Below are 18936 nucleotides of genomic sequence, written 5' to 3'. Positions count from 1 at the left end.
ACTTAAGTCTTCCGGTAAGACCAAATCTAGTTCATGGATATTAGCTCACATCAGAGGCTTGCTATAATTTTGTGCCACTCAAAATACTTCATGGCCCGGAGGCTGTATTTAACACAGATGGCTCTTATCGCTGGATATATATAAGTACCTTAGTTGAATGCACTCTTGGCTAATCTTTAACCAAGCACATTTTAGTGAAGAACTGATATTTCATTATAACAGGAAGCTTTTAGTACCAAAAGGTTAAGTGGTTCATTTAAATATTGCCCATGTATCTTTGCCATGTAAATTTTTTTTTAAAAATTGCCCCTCTTGTGGCCAAGTCTCACAGGCAGTGGATAAAAATAACGGTAGGTTACAGGAGTCTGCTGCCATGACATCATTTTACTGGCATTCAGCATGTAGAAATTTTTTTAACATTTCCTCTGTAAACTTTTATCAGCATGGATCCTCATTCAGCCTAATCATAACCTGGTAATAGGTCATCCTACGATGGGAATTATCGATTGGCTAGATCTGAAGCATTTGCTTTTAGAAGCCCTAAGGGATTAGGGGGAAAGCATTCATGATATTCAGATAGCATCAAAAGCAGCAGCTATAGCTAATGGAGATAGAAGAGAGTCAAATTCTCTGCACCCATTTACCCCAACAGAGAGCTTGGCTCAGAAGCAATTGGGAGGGGAAAGAGAGTAATCAACCTGCTGAATGCCAGTTAAATGATGTAAGCAGACTCCCATAACCTGCCATTATTTTTACCCACTGCCTCTCAGCCTTGGTCACAACAATGACAAATTAATGTTTCTTGGTTTACTCTAAACTTTGAGATCCTTGAATAAGGGTGCTATAAACAAATTATTATTATTTATTATTCAGTTTCCCCTATTCTCCTGTTCTGCTTATTGGGAGGGGGGAAAATGCACCAGACATATTGACTGCGTACTGTTCTGTTTTGATGCTTTGCCAAATGGGGAGCTATTTCACGAACTTGCCTTCCAAGTCTTGCAATATTAGTCTGTTTTGTTTTCATATACTAAAGGAGTAACAGTCTCCACAATAACTACAGTGGGGTTGTCCCTCCAGTGACGTGCATAGTAAATGATTTGTTCCGTCTGTCAGTGTTTTAGCAATATCAGTATTGATTGATTAACGGAGTACCAGGCCTACTTAGTCCTTTCATCTTTTAAATGGGGTTCTGATACTTTTCCGTTGTATTTTCCGTGTGTAATCCTTTATGCTAGTGACTAATGATGATCCCCTTATAACTTTATACCGCTGGAAAACAGATGTTACTTATCAGAGCGATGCAATTCCAAGAGAAATGTGGCTTTGATTTAGAGGTAGAGGTGTGAGGGTCAATGGGCAGTTGGAGGGGAAAGGGTTCAAATCGAAGTCTTTGGATTATGTTGGATTTCTATTTAAAAGGCTGTATTTGTCTGTAAGCAAAGTGTGGACTGGTTTCCTTGCCTTATAATTAATCCTAAAATGTTAATAAATTCAAGTATTTTTTCCTGTTTAAGTAAAAAACCTTTTTGTTTAATAGGTAAGGTAGAGTGGGGGCTTCTTTAATTTCTTTCCATTTCTTATTTACACCAGTTTAGAATCTTAAGCATTAATAGAGTGGCCTATGGGAGTTGGTCCGAGCATAACTGAATCTATATTAGGGTAAGAGGATCTCACTTCTCCTTCCCCTCTGAGTTGGACCCACTGGCATACCTGAAGCTCTCTGAGACAGTGACTGTGGCTTATTATATGTTTGCACAGTAGGGCCCAACCTCACTGTGCCTGTGGGTGCTATTGCAATATAAATGTTTAATAATACAAATCCCTATTTCTTTTTTCCAGAGTGCCTCACTACAGTTTTGAAGTAGGGGAGGAGTATCCAATCCATTCTTTCCTTAGAAACATGCCTATTTTTTTTTCATTTACACCACTGTAAATCAGGAATGACTCCACTGCAGATAAGGGAGTTACACCAAAAAATGAAGGCAGAACTGGGCCCTGAATCTTTAAAGAATTTCTCAGAAGAACATACTTCAGAGAGTATCGTGAGGAGAAGAACACTTTTTGTCTTTTATTGTTGGAATGAGTTGAGCTGGACTCTGTGCTGCAGGAATAAACACCAACTGCTCCTGTTTGAAAGACCCTTTTTTCTCTCTCTCATTTTAGAAATTCAGACCCTTACATTCCTTGGAATACAATCTCCATGTCCTAGTTAATGTCAATTGTATATGGGCTGCGTCCAGCTAGGTCTTGAGTACACTTGCCCATATCCAGCCAAGCACTTAAGCATGTGCCCATGAAGCATGTGCTTAAGTCCCATTGACTTCATGTGCTTAAGGGCTTTGCTGGGGCAGAATGCTCAGCATCTTGCAGGATCCTGTTCTTGGACAGGGATCAGGACCTCCGTATTATGAGCTTGTGCAGCGGAAGGATATATAAACATTTAAGAAATCTCCTGGCATTTGTTGAATAAAATATTTAGATTTTATTACATAAGATTTAGCTTCAGCATCACACCAACTGATCTTGCTCTCTGTTGGAGCTTGTCCTCTGTTTCCCTTCATGTGTCACTTCTGCCTGTTCGATCAGCAGAATCCGGCTTCGTGTGCTGGGTCAGTCTGAGTTTAGTGGACCTCCAAAGTGCATCTTTCAGCAAACCTCTTCAGGATGTCGCTAAGGATCAGGCAACTAGGTAAAGTGCTTGAGACCAGAAATGCGGTCAACGATTAGGCTTGGAAAAATACAAGGAGAGCACAAATTGAGATCAAACAGCATGTACAGAAACAGGAACTAAATGAACTGGGAACAATTTACAAGTGATATTTATTAGGAGTGTGCATTTCCTTCAAGTAAACACAGCATCCTCAAGAGGGAAAGAGCTGCATCTAATAGAGATTTTGCAAGCTCCAACTACAGGAAGAAGTGGTGGATGAGTGCACAGTTGTTGATGCATCTTCTCTGCTCAGTGGTTTAACATCAAGTGGAGAACTTATAAAGCAGTCCGTGTGTAACTGCAGTGTGTGAAAAGTTAAAATCTGCTGTCTTTGGACTGCTCGTCTGTTGAAACCAAAGGCATCAGAAATAAATTAACCAACTATCCAGGCACAGTTCTTGGATATATGAACAAGAGCTGTATCCTGTGATGCATTTCAGTGCACAGCTGTGCAGATTTCTTGGATAGAGGCCCAGGACCAGGCAATTTGTAATGACGGATCACTGGCGGCATGCGCTATCTCCTCGGAAGGTTGTCCCTCAGAGGCACAACAGTGCACATGTCATGAGCAGCAGCTGTCCTGGCGTGCAGGCAATGATATGTGAGTCTACCCTCCTGTGATCATTACTCCATATGCCGTGTGGATGCAGACAATTGAAAAGCAAAGCACGAAGCAGGTTTTGGATTGGTTTGATTTTGGTGTCTGAAGTTAGTTTTATCAAGGAAAATGCTAAGTGCAAAATTGGTTGGAGAGTTGTTAATGTTTTGGCTATCTCATAACCTGACCCTCTCCACCACCACCACCACCACCCTTCCCCCCCCCTTCCCCCACAGCTAATTGTGAAGTGTTGAGATTCTAAGATGTTGAAAGGCACAGTGCTGTGAACACTCAATGTAATGCTGTTTATGGCATTCTATTATAATGCAAAACTGGAGATATGGTAGATATCTAGTTTACAAGCTGTTTACACCCTAAATTGAGAAGCCATGTTATCATCTGCACATATGCTTTTGTCTTACATCTTCTAAGGCAAATACAGTATATTGTTTTTTGGCAATATCCATAAAGTATTACCAAAGCCAAGAAGTTTGCATGTGATGCATTGTCATTTCTCTTAGCTAGTCAAGCTGATGTTCTGGTTGGGCTTGGAAAGCAATTAGGAACAGATACACAGCAATGGCATTTCAAGGTCCAATCAGACCCTGCATAATTATGTATACTTGAATCATTAGTTAGCTGTATGTTCTGGAATGATAAAACTGATCCAAATAAATTCAGCAAGCCCTAAGCCACAGTTAAATAAGCTTGTTTCTTAAACTGCCTATTCCAAAGAGTAAAGACCTCTATTCTCTCATAGAAGCTAGGAAAACTCTGACTCCATGAAACCACGGGGGTTCTTTTTTACAAGAAGGCAACTGAAGAAGGCTCATTGCTTAGTAGAACTGCCATATGCAGTTAGGTTGGCAAGAAGCACATTGTCCAAACATTTTTTTTCAATGTCTTGCATGCATTTCAGTCTTCATAGGTGGTCTGTCTAACGGTCATCTAGTGTAATCCACTTCTAAATGAGGTGCCATTTTTATTCTTGCTGTAAATATAATGAAACTTGCTCTAAGGAACCACCTCAGTAGGTATTTTAAACAACTACTTTAAAGTACCCTGAAGTTTCCAGTACCATCTTCTCCAGCCTTTAGTTAGACCATCCGTGTTAGGCAACTGTTTTTGCTGGTCCCTGGAGGTTGCTTACGGTAGTTTCAACTTCATTGCCTTCACTCCCCTGAAATCAAACCTATCTTTTTGTTGTTTAGCCTCCCACCATCCTCACAGTGGCTTAGCATATGTGGATGATTCATTTATTCTTTGCATTGCATTGCTTGATTACTTTTTTCTGCCTCTATAACCTTGTTTTCATTTTCACAAAAACTTATTTAGACTCTAAGATTGTGGTGAATCCTCTATAACCTTTCTGTTTGTTGGAGGTCTAGTTATTATTAGATTGTTTGTTTACTTCTAATTCTGAAGTTTAATTGTTTTTCCTTCTGCCATTGGTACAGGTGCAGCAATTAGATGGCATTAAGCCTGTCTCAAGTTAATTTAAATAGGCTTGTTATTGCCCTCTTTTATATTTTAGGTACTGTAAATAAATCTTTTTTTTTTTTAAGTGGATTGGATTGAAGTTGATGAATCTTTGGTGTTCTACTGCTTTAGTACTACTGAGAAATTTCTTGCATTGCCAGTATCATGGCTTATTAACTAGTTCAACCCAAACTAACCTTTTCCACTGAGGTTGAAAAAGCCAGAGTTTTAAAAAAAGAAATAAAAGGTAGATGGTGCACATGCACACACATGTGCTCGCTCTCTTTGTTTCAGTGTACATTTTGATGTATTTACATGCATCTTGTAGCTGTTCCCATATAAAGGGAGCTTGCAGAAGTGGTATAATCAACTAAGATAAATGAACCTCAGCAAAGGGGGTGGGGAGAAACAGTTCCAAGATTCCCAGGGCAAAACTGGTTATACGAAGTTGTTTGTGAATGTACTGATCTGGTTTCCTTGGCAACAACTGAGATGAAGGTTGAGAACAGCAGTTGCGTTCAGGGAGCCAGTTCTGTCTATGACAGTAAGGAAGATATCGGTTAATTCCTAGATTTAGCAAATGAGAGCCCTATTTTGAGAGTGTTTGTGTATAGAAGAGCAAGAGAGTAAACATTCCCCTATGATTTACAGGAAAAGAGTCTCTTCCACATGTAGACCTCTTCTGTGCAAAAGGAAGTGTCAGCTGCCTCTGCAGCACCATCTCCCTCCATCTTTGGACCTGAAGAGAGCTATCTGAAGATCTCTAGATCCCCATGTGGGGAGAGCATGGACCAGGGCGGGGAACCAGGTAGGCAGGCTTTGTTCAGTCCCTGCGGCAATGAGCTGAGGATCTACAGAGGAGTTAGTGCAGTCTCAGACTACATTAACTCTCAGCTGCTTCCCTCTGTGGTATGGTATATGGGTGCACATCACTTGCAACTGCTTTTAGTGCATCTTTAAATTTCTAGGAGTCTGGCTAGCTGCAAAACTGCTGCCATTTTCTGGTGCAGCAGATTGCAGAGGAAACATGCATCGTGCACTCTCCTGGGGAATCTTATTTTTATTTCTTTTTGTTTCTATTTAGAGCTGTGGAATGGATTCAGTGGGCATAAGTATAAATTACTATAGAGTACTTACTCCTTAGTGGAGTGAAACCAGACTCTGGGGTAATATTTCAGTCCTGGTCATGTGTGGAACTCTCAGTAATAGAAATTAATTATGCAGCGTGAGTAGGGACCATTCATCTATGTTCTCCCTTGACATTCGGAACACGTAATGTATTTACTTGATTTAGTGCATGAGGACTGAAGCGTAACAAAGTAAATTTACCTGAGACCCCAAATTTCAGTAGGCGGTTCATTCAATCCTACCTGAAATAACATTTGGTTTAGTAGTTAAATCTTGTTACAATGAATACGTCATTTTATAAAATATATGCCAAAGTATGTTTTCTTTTCAACTCTCCTGTACTTAACCACTGTCAAAAAGACATGTATTTTGGTCCTGTGTTTGCAAGAGGACTGTTCACTGACCACTGCAACGTTAATCCATTAAGGATAGGAAAGGGGGACAAAAGCATCTACAAATATTTGAGCAGTCAATGACCTTGAGGATGGAAAGGGTGATGCATAATTAGGAGTAGCAGAATGAAATTAAGAAAAGGAAACTCAGACTGGAAAACCAAAAAAAATATTTCTTGGCAGTGAGGTCTATCAGGGAAGAAAAAGTTCCAACAGTTGAGACGTAGAAAATTAGACTGAACAAAGAACAAGAAAATCAACTCCTGCACTGGCAGATGATATGTGTTTTCTGTTTCTAACTTATATTATTGTGGCGGGTTGAAGTCAAATAAGTATGACAATTAATGGCAATGAGCCACATTTAGAGGTAAGTCTAAGTAAGTTTAGAGGGGACATTAACTGATGTAACTTACACCTACTTCCAGTAGCCACTCTACCAATGTCTGAGGAAATCTATGCTGAATATGTAACCCTAAAGAGAGTTGGGAGAAAAGGTCCCTTTAACTGCATATTACTTGCTCAGGCAGCTGTTGTTCCTCTCTGCTTGCCGGTCACCTTCTGCCACCTACCTCCCTTCTGTGACCTGGGCAGGTCAGTGTCTTGAAAGTCCACCCAGCTCTTAGTGATTGTCAGCTCTTAATGACTTTCAGCTCTTAGGGTATGTCTACACTTACTTACAGAGTTTCTGTGCTGTAAGTTTCACCAGTGATAGGGAACCGGTGAAAGTAAAGCACTGGTTTGTGTACTCACTCAGTTCCTCAGGCATCAGAGAGTGTTTACACTACCAGCATTTCCATCGCCGATGAGAGCAGTGCTGTAGGGAAGCTATCCCACAGTGCAGCTCTCTCAATAGATCTTGTGGGAAGGTGGGGGTGAGCAGAAGGCATCCTGGGTCCCTGCTCAGTGCCCTGTGCTGCCCCATTACTTCCTTGTTTCTTTCGTGGCATTTTTTAAAAAATTCCCTGCTGTCTGGCTGCTTTCCCTGCCATATCTACAAGCAAAGGGAAAGGGAGTTTCAAACTTCCCGGGGCTTACAGGTGGGAGGGGCAGACATCCGTTTACCTGGCATCAGAGCAGCGGAGATGCTGGCCAGAGTGGTCACTTTTGGAACTTTGACCCCCATTGACTCATATCCTTTGGAGGCCAAAAGGTGTTTACGCTGGTAGACTGTGTCTTCACTTTCACAACAGCGCAAAAAGAACAGCAGTAAGAGCTATATGCCTCTCGTGAAGGTGGCTTTCTTTTTGTGGTGAAACTTCTGAGCTTCACTGCAAAAAGTCATTAACAAGTGTAGATGCTCCCGCGGTTTTAGCGCAAAAAAAGGACCTTTTTGCGCTTTAAATAAGTGTAGACAAAGCCTTAGTGAAGCAAGCTGGGCAGAAATGCTGTCCCACGAGTGTTTTCAGCTCTAGGGAGTACTTAACATAACAAAAGACTCCTAATGGAGCCTATTTAGCTCTATCTTTGAACAGTGGGGAGAAACAGGTTAAACCAGATTGGGGACCCTTAGGGAGAGGCCACACCTCCTGGCTAGGACACCTGTCTCTACCCTTCTTACTTTCACAGGGTTCTGGCATTCGAGCCCCTGGCTTAGCGAGTTCTTTTCAACTGAGGGTGACTCCCTCAATCAGGACTGGCTCAGCACAGTTCTGCTCCCCTTTACTCATACAATAAAGATAACATTAATAACATTACCACTCATTCAGTATTACAAGGATTTGTAACCCAACACCAGCCAAAGTTGATCACTTTGAGCAACACAGCTCCTGTCTGCTGAATACCTTCGCAGAGTAGATGTGTTCATGTAAATATAGTTTGCTCCTGAAGTCTCTCCCCCTCCACAGATAGCCGTCAGGGGAGAGTTCTTTCAGATCCTGCTTACATTAATATGCAAAACAAAAGTGATCCACACTAAGCAATTAGAGTTCAGGCCTGCAAGAGACTGAGTGCCTCATAGCATCAGACCATGAGAGAATATCTTGAATTCAGTACTTGAGCAAAATGAAAGGGTTGGGAAATGAAAATTTACAATCTATTAGCTGGAGTATCAAGACTCCTTTCATTCAGTGTATGAAATACTGCCACTTCAGCCTTTTTAAAATTTTATTGAATAGTCTTCAGTCAGAATCCTTACTCCCGTAGCCAGGAAGGCCAACTGCCAACAAATCATACGATCAAGTTAGTTCACCTTTGCTACCCTTAGCACTAGGGAAAGGCCCCTAGGAGAGGTGGAGAAGTTTCTTGCAGAGTCCCAGGCAAGTTTACTTTTATCCAGACAATTCACCAACTTTCTTAAAGAAGTGGAGCGGAGAGCAGCCAGACCCCCATTGACTCATACTGTCCAAAAGACAAGGCAGTAAAGTCTGTTCCACAATGTAACAATTTTTTCTTGCATGGGTGGGTTTTTTCCCCCCTCTCTCCTTTAGAAAAGACACATTTTAGAGGAAAGAAAGCAGACAGAATCTGCAGCAATAATAGAATCAACTGCTGTCAACTCTGAGGGGTTTTCTTATCGATGAGGGTACAAGCACTTTCAGATTGAGGGCTGGTTTACCGTTCAAAAAACTGTACTTTAATCAAAGCCTGACACAAGTGTTCTGGTATGACCATTACCACAGCAAAAGCAATATGGACAAGATTACTGGTTGAAAAATATAGTTCATGGGCTTTAGGAAACTAAAGCAAAACAAAACCAAAGAACATCATTTTCGTTAAAATTCTGCAGAAGAGTTTAGAGTTGAGATTCTGTGCTGAGCTTCAATTAGGTGCTTTAAGGCTTTTTTTTTTTTTTTTTCTTTCATCCTGCACTCGTGGAGGCTAGAGCAGCCACAGGCATGGGCTGTGTAAGGACATGACTTCACTGCCCTTGAAGGTGTGATTGTAATGGAGCTAGCACAGGTAACAACAATAGTGAAGCTATGGTGACACAGGCTTATGTTTGGCCTATCAGCCAGAGTACAAGCCCACTGAGGACCCTGGGTATGTGCTTGAATTACCAGTCGGTGCTGAAACCTGTGCCACCACATCTTCTCTACTTTTGTTACCCATACTAGCTAGTTTTAAGCTAGCTTGGGTATGCCTACCTACCACTGCTACAGTCATACCTTCTCATGGTGGTGAAGTCATATCCTAAAGTTAGCCTTTCCTGGGCTGCCCTATGGGTTACAGTGCTGGCTGAAAGCTCTGAAGTGCTGCATTCTGCATCCCCTGCCCACCTTGCCCCCGCCCCCATCACAACCCCACCATACTCCCTATACCCAGCCTTGGGAAGAAGTATACAGAAGGCTGCCTGTCTTCCACCATGCCTATGCAGGGGAATCCTTGCAATGCTCCCTGGAAAATGGCTTTTAAAGTCTTTTTGTGGCTCCATCCCATTTATATGACATAAAGGGACCAAAGCAGGGGTGAAGATCTCACCCTAGATTTTCATCACAAAAACAAGCCATTTTCAGTTGTGGAAAATCAAAAGTTGTTTTCTGATTAAATCCACCCAAATAGCAATGAAAACTAATTGTTTTCTTGCAAAAACTTCCATTTTTGTCAAAATAGCCATGATTTTTCATAAAAAATAATTTAATTTGGCCATGGTGGACAACTTTATTTTATTGCTCAGAGACTCTCTCTAGCCATGAAAGACATTCCTAGAACACAGTCTGGTATGGAGAAATAGTTTCATGTTGCTACGGTGTGTCTGCATGTGCTTGGTAGGAGGTATGTGTGTGCATGCGCACACATACCTCTTCACGCTTTTCTTTATTCCCCTTTTTTCCTTCCTTGTGCATCTCTCTCCTCCTCCTTTTTTCTTCTCCTGTGGGGTGAGACTTCCCCCCCTTCACGCTTCATTAGTGCCATTTTCCTTCCTTCCACCTTACTCAACTTTTGTACTTTATTTCCTGCACTGACTTGGTGCTCCTATCTTCCATCTTGCTCTGTCAGCCCCCACCCATGGATACATGAGGGCCTGGTACAGACATCCATCCTCATGCAGACCTGGGGGCCTCACAAAGGGGATCTTAATAGTATTGAACATTTAAAAAGGATAATTTAAAATATGAAGACCAAGCAAATTATTCATGGCTTTTTTTTAAAAATAACTCCAGTGATTAGTGCATAAATGGCAGTGGTAGCAGACTGACATTTTTGCTCTGTCTTTATAAAGCACTAGTAACTCAGACTGAAATGTCAAGTCCTTGGAAACAATATAGATGAGGTGAAATACTGGAAATTCTTGCTGTGGCATTGAAATTAGTCATATTAGACTTTTACAAAAGATGAATTAATGAGCCTATGGTGATGTGTGTGCCTGTGCAGAGTGTTCACGTGTTTTGAAACACTGTTAATGGATCCATTTAATATAATGGACCTAAATGGGGAAGACATTTGAGTCATTTACTTATGGACAGCAAATGCTCTTCCCAGACTATAGTTATGGGTTTGGAAATTCATTTTTTTTTCCAGTTATGATACTCAAACAAAAGTTTGTCCATCATTTGGAAGGTACACACAGGCTTATCTAATATTTAACACTTGTTTATGAGCTAGCACAGCCACCAAAGCAGAGGGAAGGACCCTGAATAAATATTAACAGAATAATTAGAAGGGTACTGCAGTTAGAAGTAAAGCTACAACTAGAAATCTTTCCAAATCCCAAGGAATCATTTAAACCTAGAGTCACAAAGGTACTTCGGTGCCTAGAAAAATCACAGGAACACATTGCGATCACAAATCTTGAGTTAGGCGTCTAAGCTCCCTAGATGGTGAAGGGGCAATTCACAAAAGCCAGCACACCACTGTGAGGGGTGTGCACTAAGCCCCACCCCTGTCAGGGAGATAGGTGCCTAACTCCGAAGCTTTACAACTGAGATCGGTACCTAAAGTGGATTTTTTCCACACAGCAGTGGGAGAGGGAAGACCTCCCTTACAACTTTTAGTCCCATGCTCCGGGTACTCAGCTGCTGTTTCCTTCACAGAGAGATGCTGAATGTAGGTTCATTTGAACAAGTGGAACTTTATTAAACCCTCCAGACAGTTCTAGCCTAATTTCTTCCAGCCTAACTCCTTGAATTTCTATTGTCCAGTCAAAAAATAGTCCCGACGGGACCGCTGACTGCAGTTCTACTGTCAAGATACACCTGGTTGAAGCCCCTTCTCTTGGGATTTGAACTGGGATCTGCCACAGCACAGTTGAGTGCCCTAACCCGTGAGCTGTGGGTAGTCTGTTGTGGGTGGCCTCAATTTCTCCTGTTGAAGCTGTCCTATTGGGGATAAAGTGTTATCACAACAGGGGGGCTCAGTCATGGCTCTTCCACATCCCGGGTGGGTGCGGTAACCATTAGGCAAAAGTCATTTTTGTGTGCACACTCAGCCAGTGACTCTTATTTATCCACAGTGGAACAACTTCAACAGGAGAGACTAAAGGAGCCTCACAGCTAAGAGATGGCAAATCCCCATTTAAATCCTCTCTCCTCACAGGTAGGCAGGACTTGACGCCGGGGTCTCTTCCAATGTGAGTACCCTAACCACTGGACTAAAAGTTAGGGGGTGTGCCCTCCCCTCCTTTCCCTCACCATTTTGTGTAAGCGTGCCTATAGAACCTGATGCACTAGGTGAGTTTGAGCACACTTACCAGCTACGGCCCCACAAGCAAGTTTAGTAGAGGAATGCCTATCATCCCCCAGTTCATGTATCACTCTGGGGCTTAGGCAACCGGACAGTGAGCATGGAGTTGCAGTGAGCATGTGCAGATGTGGGACCATAGGTGCCTAGGGAATGTCTAGTGCAATAATATAGGTGCCAAGAGAGGTTGTATAGGCACCTACAAAGTCTGGAGGCTGCTGAGCGGGGAGGTTTGAATCATAGTCAGGCCTGATTTGGGGATTTAGGCTCGTAACTTGTATTTCTCAAAATATAGCCAAATGATCTTGACTAAGCTTGTGGTTCAATATTAAAAAAGTTCAAGAGATCAAATAACCAAGCTCCACTCACTTATTGTCTAAAGACATGCAGTTCACTGTTCACAGTTGTGCTCCCATATCATGCATGTGAGACTACATAAATACAGTAACCTCTTTACAAGTTAGAGGGTACGCTGTGACGAAATTTAACCAACCAGCTTTTTGTCTTGTTCTTCTGGCACCATGGTGTACCTTTCCTTTGCTGTTTTGGGTACTGTATTCCAAACTAATTGCCCATGCAGATATCTCCATACTTGTACCAGGACAAACCACAACTGTATATTGCCTTTAACAGGTTTCCTGTTTTCCAGTGCCAAAGCTGACTTTAGCTTTGCGAAGTGTTGTGGGATACTTGGCATAGGTGAACAGAATTACAGGAAGAACATGATATATGTCAGGTAGCCTAACTACACAGAATTCATATTTAATATCATGTGGACAGTATTAGTGGTGCATAACACTTTAGTAATGTGGTGTGTGTGTGTACATAAAATGTGTTGGTGAATAGTAGCCAGTTAGGGGCTTACGTCCTTTTGTGAATCTAGCCCAGTGTAGTATTGCTATTAGCAGAGTAGGATTACGTGCTGTTTTACACACGAGTACATAAACAGGTAAAAGGCACCCAGGTATGAAGGGCAGGGAAGGCACAATTGTGAGATGAGACAGGGAATAAGAAATAAATCTAGGGAGATAACTTCCTCTCTCCTTTGTAATCACGTGTCTTCTGGACATTCCAGGGGCTTATTTTTCTTGTTTCCATTTGTCATTTATTTTCTCCATAGGCATTTCTATGGTGCATATTACCACAGAAGGAGTATGTGGCCTCTCTAGCATTCCTAATCCTACCAACAGTCAGACAATGGAGTAGGCAGGGGAGTTTAGTGGCTGAATATTAACCCACACAATGTTTTCAGGAAGGATTTGAAGAAGTACACTAGACCTTCCATTTGATAAATAGAGATAGTGGAGCAGACCACAGAAACTTTGAAATAAGACCTGATAAGTGAAAACCTGAAAAATGATTCAAACATCCAGAAACTTCAGTCATTTGTTTTCTCTGACCAGGTAATGTGAGGGTCTAAGTGTATCTAATAAATAAAACTGATATTGGTGGTCTTACTAGAAAATGTAGTTCTTTTATCGAACACTGGAAGCATGTGCTGTTAGGACATCTGACTATCTTTACATATAAGGATTAAAGGAATTTCATCATCATCATTGCATGTATCCCATGGTCCTTGAACAGATGCAGAGAGTGACTTTTTTGATTCACCTTCCTGTTTTCTCTAGGTCAGAGATTCACCAAGCAAATGTCCTTGAAGATGGACTCAACTCCAACTCCAATAAACCCTGAAGTTACTTGCTGTTTGCTAAATATTAGCTTTTGTTCAGCCCTCCTGATATCTGAAAAATATTTCCTCAAAGACAGATCTCTATTTTAACCATTTTAACCACAGCCATCTGCAGACGTTTCTCCATGGCCTTTTTCTGGCAAGCAACATGAAAAAATGGCAACAATCAAAGCATTAACAGGAAGACTTTTTAGCTCTTCTTTCTCCCACTTCATGTTTGTCAGGGATGGCATGCAACGACACTCCCATAGACAGTGATCTTGCTCTCAATCAGAGTACCCCATCCATAGGCTCCAGTTACATAGCTCAGCCTGCCCCATTCAGGATATTGTTGGTAATAATAATGGTATTCATGATTGCCGTTGGATTTTTTGGTAATGCCATTGTCTGCCTCATTGTCTACCAGAAGGCAGCCATGCGTTCAGCCATCAACCTGCTGCTAGCAACTTTGGCCTTTTCTGACATCATGCTGTCTTTGCTCTGCATGCCTTTTACTGCAGTTACAATTATTACAGTGAACTGGAACTTCGGAGCTCACTTCTGTAGGATATCAGCTATGCTCTATTGGTTATTTGTCTTGGAAGGAGTCTCTATACTCTTGATCATTAGTGTGGACCGTTTCTTAATTATTGTTCAGCGGCAAGACAAGCTGAACCCTCACCGTGCCAAAGTCCTCATCGCCATGTCTTGGGCACTGTCCTTCTGCATTTCCTTTCCTTCAGTGATTGGACGGACCTTTGTGGAAGTACCAGCCCGGGCTCCCCAGTGTGTTCTGGGGTACACTGAATTTCCTGCTGACCGAGCTTATGCCGTGATGCTAGTTGTGGCAGTTTTCTTCATGCCTTTCAGTGTCATGCTGTATTCTTACCTTTGCATTCTAAATACCGTGCGGCGCAATGCCCTAAGGATCCACAACCATGCTGAGAGCCTTTGCTTGGGCCAGGTGAGCAAACTAAGCCTCATGGGACTACAGAAGCCTCAGCAGATGAATGTGGACATGAGCTTCAAAACCAGAGCCTTCACTACAATTCTCATTCTGTTCATTGGCTTTTCACTCTGCTGGCTTCCACACACCGTGTTCAGCTTGCTCTCTGTGTTTAGCAGACAGTTCTACTACAGCCCTTCTTTCTACATCACCAGCACCTACATCTTGTGGCTGAGTTACCTCAAGTCAGTGTTTAACCCTGTCGTCTACTGCTGGAGAATCAAGAAATTCCGTGAGGCCTGCATGGAGTTCATGCCTAAAACATTCAAGATCCTTCCTAAAGTGCCTGGACGAACAAAGAGGAGAATCCAGCCAAGTACAATATACATCTGTAGTGAGACCCAGTCAGCTGTTTAGGAAGAAGCTGTGGGCCAGTGAGGGAAAAGTTATGAAAGGACTGGTTAAAGTGGCAATAGTTCATTTCTACTATTTACTTTCTGCATTTGTCACAAATCTTTAAAGGGATGCTGTGCTCCATTGTTCTGTGTGTTAAGATTGTATTTCTAACTTCCCCAAGCTTACAAATAACTCATTAGTACTGCTTCAATTAAAACCACTTGGGGCAATAATGTTGCAATACTTGGTGCCATGTAAAAATGTCACTTGTGACCAAATATATAGTCACACACCAATACCTCTAGAAGCTGGTACTAGGTGAGGTGCATATGGCCACTAACACATTTTTATATTGTGACAATGACTAACAGTTTTGTAGCTTTTCATTTTTTAAAATAGCCATAGCTGTCATATCCTGTGCAGCTCCCCAAGCGAGATTTTTCATGGAGGAGCTTTTTCTCACTGTGCTTCTCTTCTATTACCTAATTTGTTCATTGACACTTGTATACACTTTCCATCAGAGAATCTTAATATAACACATACCTGTGAGATGGCTCTTACCTCCATTTTACAGATGAGAAACTGAGGCACATAAAGGCGGTCTCGGGGGACACTGGCACTCTATTGCAGACCAGAAATAGAGTGCTGAAGTCCTGGCTTCCAATCTCATGCATTGACCTGTAGCCTATCCTTCTTTTATTTCTATCTTCAGCATTCTCTCCTCTCTTGGTTACATACGTTCGTTTCCTTTTGTGTTCATCGCTCTTGTTTGACCTAGTTCTTTCTCCCCCTGCAGAGGCCTTTGTTTTCCAGTTCTACCTTCCCAACATTTTCCTTGTCACTGCCCTCTGGTCCTGTCCTACTTCCCCAGTTTGTCAAGCTGTATCCTGTATCTCACCCCAAGATTGGTCCCTCCACGCATGCCATGCGTGTTGTCTCTCCGTGATCCTGTCCCTTGCGTAGGGAGTGTGGTGGTGGTACATGTGCCTCTTGGCCCTAAACAGCAACAAGAGGTAGATGCGCAAGAGAACCCATATGAAGCATCCAGTGCTGGTGAGCTTTTCCTTCATGCTGCCTGCTGCAATATGCTGCTCTGAGGGATCGAGAGAGCAGTGAGAAAAAGAAAAAAGTCTGGACTCCCTCACAGTAGGAGGAGGAACAGCAAGGGAAACCTTTAGTCCACATGACCCTGTTTATGCATATCAGCTGTTACGTATGACAGTAACAGCTGGGGCAGATGCATGATTGTCATGACAGCAGTGGCCTTTAAATTGCTTAGACTTGGTGCACTCAAGTTATTTTGCAATAACCTGTTTTGTTAAAGATTCAAATGCACAAACTAAACTGCTCTAAAGCAGTCCCATTCAGTGCTACCAGTCCATGCAGTCAGACCAGCATCGTCTCATGAACAAAAGCTGCTGAGAGAGCAAACAGGCTGTATGGAAAACTGCCTAGTATTCCTGTTTCTTACAACCTAAAGCCAGCTTCCCTCGTGTAAGGTACATAACTAGGATTGGCAGATATTTTTTTTTTTTAAATCCCATTTTCCCCATAGGGAGTTGTTCTGCCATCATCTTTTCCCCCCAAAAGAACAATTTAAGACTTGGTACAATAATTCAAGAAAACATCTGACATTGAGGGATCTATTGATCAGTGATCAAAATTCAGTGGAAAACCAAAGAATGGAAAACCTTGTGGTACAACCTTAGTTATAGAAAGACTATAAAGTTACTACTAACTAAAATCGGTGAAGCAGCCAACCACAGGGTCTCTCAGCTCTAGTACAGAGGTGCCCCTTTCTGTATCCCCTCTTGCGGGGAAGGTTGCATCAGTACTGAGAAACAATTAGATAGTTACAATAAAATGGCTGGAATGTCTGATTTCAGGGAGGCTGTACAGTTAAAAAAAAAAAAAATTTCAATTACCGTCCCATTAGAATGGAGGATATGTTTAAAATCTATACCTAATTAAAACTATAGGTTTGGAGAAAAGTAGAGTACTCCAAATTATCTGAACATCATTCTAACATAGGGGTTAATGTTAAAGTGTAATCGCTGATGGCCTGGAAAGCAAGTGTCAAAAAATATGATTAACATCACACTTTTTGCAAGATAGCATAGCCAAAGCTACTCTACAGTTGGATGCAAATGCAATGCCCAAAATTTGCATGGCCAGACCAGCTCCAGCTGTCAAAAACAAGTTAAGGACCAATGTTAAGGTCTTTTGGAGCCAGTGGCCTTTTCCAAATGCACATCATATAAGTAGCAAGGAATGATATGAAATAACAATCACATTGACTCTATCAGCATACTGCACTGCAATGCTGCTGCATAATGATGTGATTGAGCAAACTGTAGATTGATAGCATGTATGAATTTGGCTCACAGGACAAGGTATTAAAGGTGACATCCACAGCTTTGAGGACATTTGGCTGACTGATTTGAAAATGCCAAGGCATGCACGTACATAATGCAACTGCAGTTGCAGTTTCTTCCTGAAAAGTTACACGTTCTATGGTTAGGAAGACAGAGCTACTTTCATGTGTCTGTAACAGTCCCTCCTCCCTAGGTCTGTGGGGATAGACAGAGGACTTTCAACATCAAAGCAAAGACTGCCACCATTTGAGCTAAAGCAGTGACTAGCAGATGCCTGCTCTCTCATGAGCATCAAGATAGGGACATGTTACAGCTAATGTCATCCTAAAGACTAAACCTTTTTAAAGGGATGCATTGTGATGAGGTTTCAGAGTAGCAGCCGTGTTAGTCTCTATCCGCTGTTCCTCAGACGTTCTTGTCAACTGCTGGAAATGGCCCACCTTGATTATCGCTACAAAAGGTTCCCTCTTCACCCCCTCGCCCCCCCCCCCCCGCTCTCCTGCTGGTAATAGCTCACCTTACCTGATCACTCTCGTTACAATGTGTATGGTAACACCCATTGTTTCATGTTCTCTGTGTATATAAATCTCCCCACTGTATTTTCCACTGAATGCATCTGATGAAGTGAGCTGTAGCTCATGAAAGCTTATGCTCAAATAAATTTGTTAGTCTCTAAGGTGCCACAAGTACTCCTTTTCTTATTGTGATGAGGGGCGTTTTTAGCAACCAGCTAGGTGTCCAAGCCACTGCCAATAATTGGGATGGACTATCAATTATTCTGCTTCTTGCATTTAGCAGGCCTTTGCAGGAACTTAGCTTAACTAAGGCAAAGCTGGGAGGGAGGAGGCAGCAATCACATGGAATGTGCCTGAGTCTATGTCCTCTCTGATGCATCTGAAGAAGTGCTTTTTTTACCCATGAAAGCTTATGCCCAAATAAATCTGTTAGTCTTTAAGGTGCCACCGGACTCCTTGTTGTTTTTGTGGATACAGACTAAAACGGCTACCCCTTGATACTATGTCCTCTCTGATATGCTTGGGTGAGCATCTGTGAAAAACAGGAAGGCTATCTATATTTGACTTCGGGGGGCGGGGGGGAGGGAACGGGATGGGACAGACGGACATGAGAATGCAGACTCTGCAAAAACACATCTGTAAAACTAATGGCTTAAAAAATGCTTGCTTAATGGTTTTTCTTTGATTGACATGTTGTTGGTGTAATTGTAGCCGTTACTAACATAAATGGGGTAGACAGGTCTGAGGAATTTGGATTTGACCTTCTGGCCATCTCTTGGAATCCCAGTGACAGGCGGATAGCTGGCCACTTGGACCTTGTCATTTGACCACTTGTGACCCCTCTAGGCCGTAGGTAACTAGTGTTTGCGGGTGCTGTATAACTAAGGCTGTGAGTTTGTCACGGAAGTCATGGATTTTGTGACTTTCCAGGTCCTCTGTGACTTCTGCAGTGGCTGGTGCAGCTGGCCCCACTGAGCAGTCTTGGGCCACTATGCCCTCCCCCCACAGCAACAGTAGGAGTTTGGGTGTGGGAGAGGCCTCGGAGCTGGGGCTGGGGCGGGGGGTAAGGGCTCTGGGCGATGCTTACCTCGGGGGGAGGGGAGGGCTCC

General features: G+C 42.3%; 1 protein-coding gene across 4 annotated transcripts in view; it reads left to right on the top strand.

Moving 5' to 3' along the window:
* GPR45 (G protein-coupled receptor 45) overlaps positions 1–17783 on the top strand; it is a 33661-nt gene extending 15878 nt beyond the window's left edge. The window contains exons 2-4 of one of the 4 annotated variants that reach the window (XM_043536548.1): positions 5442–5598; positions 11700–11782; positions 13555–17783. In XM_043536548.1, coding sequence (XP_043392483.1) covers positions 13843–14958 — 1116 coding nt within the window. In that variant the 5' untranslated portion in view covers positions 5442–5598; positions 11700–11782; positions 13555–13842 and the 3' untranslated portion in view covers positions 14959–17783. Of the gene's footprint in view, positions 1–1842; positions 2111–5441; positions 5599–11699; positions 11783–13554 lie in introns of those variants that run through there. The other 3 variants (XM_027831121.3, XR_006287629.1, XM_043536556.1) reach the window with 3 other exon arrangements.
* Positions 17784–18936: the final 1153 nt, after the last annotated feature.

The sequence above is a fragment of the Chelonia mydas genome, chromosome 1 (assembly GCF_015237465.2).
Source record: "Chelonia mydas isolate rCheMyd1 chromosome 1, rCheMyd1.pri.v2, whole genome shotgun sequence".
NCBI lineage: Eukaryota > Metazoa > Chordata > Testudines > Cheloniidae > Chelonia > Chelonia mydas.
The sequence above is the reverse complement of the archived record's forward strand: the minus strand, read 5'-3'. Positions and strand labels throughout refer to the sequence as shown.